At 36.4% G+C, this 2500-nt stretch overlaps 1 protein-coding gene across 1 annotated transcript in view; it reads right to left on the reverse strand.

Annotated features, from left to right (window-relative positions):
* The window catches only part of LOC125032316, a 10509-nt gene that overhangs the window by 6697 nt on the left and 1312 nt on the right, over window positions 1–2500 (reverse strand). Inside the window, exons 2-3 of the mRNA XM_047623413.1 lie at window positions 1844–2500; window positions 1–1687 (exon numbers count right to left, since the gene is read on the reverse strand). The exon at window positions 1–1687 is cut by the window's left edge and continues 788 nt beyond it; the exon at window positions 1844–2500 is cut by the window's right edge and continues 835 nt beyond it. Coding sequence (XP_047479369.1) covers window positions 1–1687; window positions 1844–2500 — 2344 coding nt within the window. The remainder of the gene's footprint in view (window positions 1688–1843) is intronic.

Raw genomic sequence — 2500 nt, forward strand, 5'->3', positions numbered from 1 at the left:
TCGTCTAAGCGGGAGAACAGAGAGCGTAGCCTACGGATATGAACATCCCATGAGTTGGAGATAACAAGTAAATCATCTAAATAAGATTTAACACCTTCAAGACCCTGAATGGTATAATTGATTGCTCGTTGAAAGGTGGCTGGTGCATTACACATCCCAAAAGGCATTACTGTATAATTATATAAACCAAAAGGAGTTATAAAAGCAGATATGATTTTAGCATTATCTGTTAATCCTATTTGATAGTAACCTTTCTGCATATCAATTTTGGTTATGAATTTGGCTTGTCCTATCGAGTCTACAAGTTCTTCAATTAAAGGAAGAGGATAGGAGTCAGGTATAGTTACTTTATTTAACTTTCGGTAGTCTGTACATAATCTACTGGTACCGTCAGGTTTTGGCACTAGCAGTGAGGGTGAAGCCCATGGAGAGTTACTTGGTTCAGCTAAACCATGATCAAGTAGATAATCTACTTCCTTCTTCATAACAGCTTTCTTCTCTGGACTGAGTCTATATGAACTTTGCCTAATGGGTCTTACCTCGGGAGTGAGTTCAACATCATGTAGAGTATGGCCACAAAACCCTGGGTTATCAGCTGTTACCTGAGGAAAATCTTTCAGTATTACATATACATCATTTAACTTTGAAGCAGGCAAGTAATTTAAATATTTATGAAGATTAGCTATTATCTCAGAGTTATGTGGATTATGAGGACCTGGGATTTCTATGTAATCAGTCTCCTCAATATACTCGTTAGACATAGAAGTTATGGGAGATTCCTGAGGAATCATACATGCAATAGATTTGCCTTTGGCAAAGTCCTCCTTTGGCTGCCTGTCAATATACGATTTGATTAAGTTGATATGTACCAACTGGGTATCTTTACGTCTACCAGGAGTTTGAACTACATAATTGTAATCAGAAACTTTATGAGAAACAACATAAGGCCCAATGAATTTGCTCTTAAGAGGGTTTCCTGGAATTGGAAGGAACAGTAAAACCTTGTCTCCTGGAGAGAATACTCGAGTTTGTGATTTTAAATCATGAGAAGACTTCATTTTGATTTGAACGTTATGAAGATTAGAGAGAGCCAATTTTCTTGCCTCTGATAACTTAGCTCTAAGATTATCTATGTAAGATGCCACTGTTTGATTAGGGGAATCTGAAGAGTCTGAAAACCACTGATCTTTAAGAACTTTAAGTGGACCTCTAATCTGTCTTCCATATAGTAATTCAAATGGAGAATATCCAAGTGATTCTTGTGGACATTCCCTCAGGGCAAACAGAAGAAAATGAATGTTCTCATCCCAGGAATTCCCTGTTTCTAAGCAATACTTTTTAAGCATAGATTTTAAGGTCTGGTGAAATCTTTCAAGGCAACCTTGTGATTGGGGATGATAAGCTGTTGACATTTGTTGCGAGATACCTAACAGTTCTAAGACTTTTTGAAACAAGTCACTTGTAAAATTACTGCCTTTGTCACATTGAATCTCTTTAGGGATTCCAAATGAAGTGAAAAAATGAAGTAGACATTTTACAATGGAATTGGCAGAAATATTCTTTAAAGGGTAAACCTCTGGATATCTTGTAGCAGTATCCATAATTGTAAAGAGATATTGGTTCCCTTTCTTTGTTTTAGGCAGTGGTCCTACACAGTCAATTACAATTCTTTCAAATGGATCTGAGTCTACTCGAATAGGATGTAAAGGAGCTCTTGGAATTATTTGATTGGGTTTTCCCCCAACTTGACACACATGGCAAGACCTGATAAATATTGTAACATCTTTCTTCATACCTGGCTAATAGAAATTTTGAAGTATTTTCTTGTATGTTTTTTGAATACCTAAGTGACCTGCTAAACCATCATGTGCAAGTGTCATGACTGATTTCCGAACTGACAACGGAATTACAACTTGATGTACTTCTGACCATGTATCTAAAGCACGGAGTTCAGGAGGACGGAATACTCTCATTAATAGTCCGTCATGATAATAAAAACCAGGGACCTTTTGATCTTTAAGACTGTCTGAGGCAACATGTCTGCATTTAGCAAGAGAGGGGTCATCGTTTTGAGCTGCAATTAATTTACTTCGTGTGATCTCTTGTGAGATCAAATTATCAACTGGATTTTCTTTTTCTAAGGAAGATTTCTTATATAGCTTCTTAGAACGAGTAACAGCACACACAGGGAAAATATGAGGTTGTTTCTGATCCAGTTCTTTAGTTGGGCTATAGGTTAAAGGCTTAGCAACAACATTAATTGTAGGGTACACTAATTTCCCTGCTAGATCATGTCCAAGAATTAAACTTATTCCCTCTATTGGAAAATTATTTTCTGTCACAGCTATCTTTATTTCCCCTGATACAAAATCAGAAGTGAGAAAAATATTTGCTAGTTTATAACTAATTTTGGAAGTCAAGTCTTTAACAAGAACTTTTTCACCTGTATATTTTGTCTCAATTCCAGGTAAAGCAGACTTTAGAAGTATACTTTGAGCAG

The sequence above is a fragment of the Penaeus chinensis genome, chromosome 14 (assembly GCF_019202785.1).
Source record: "Penaeus chinensis breed Huanghai No. 1 chromosome 14, ASM1920278v2, whole genome shotgun sequence".
Lineage (NCBI taxonomy): Eukaryota > Metazoa > Arthropoda > Malacostraca > Decapoda > Penaeidae > Penaeus > Penaeus chinensis.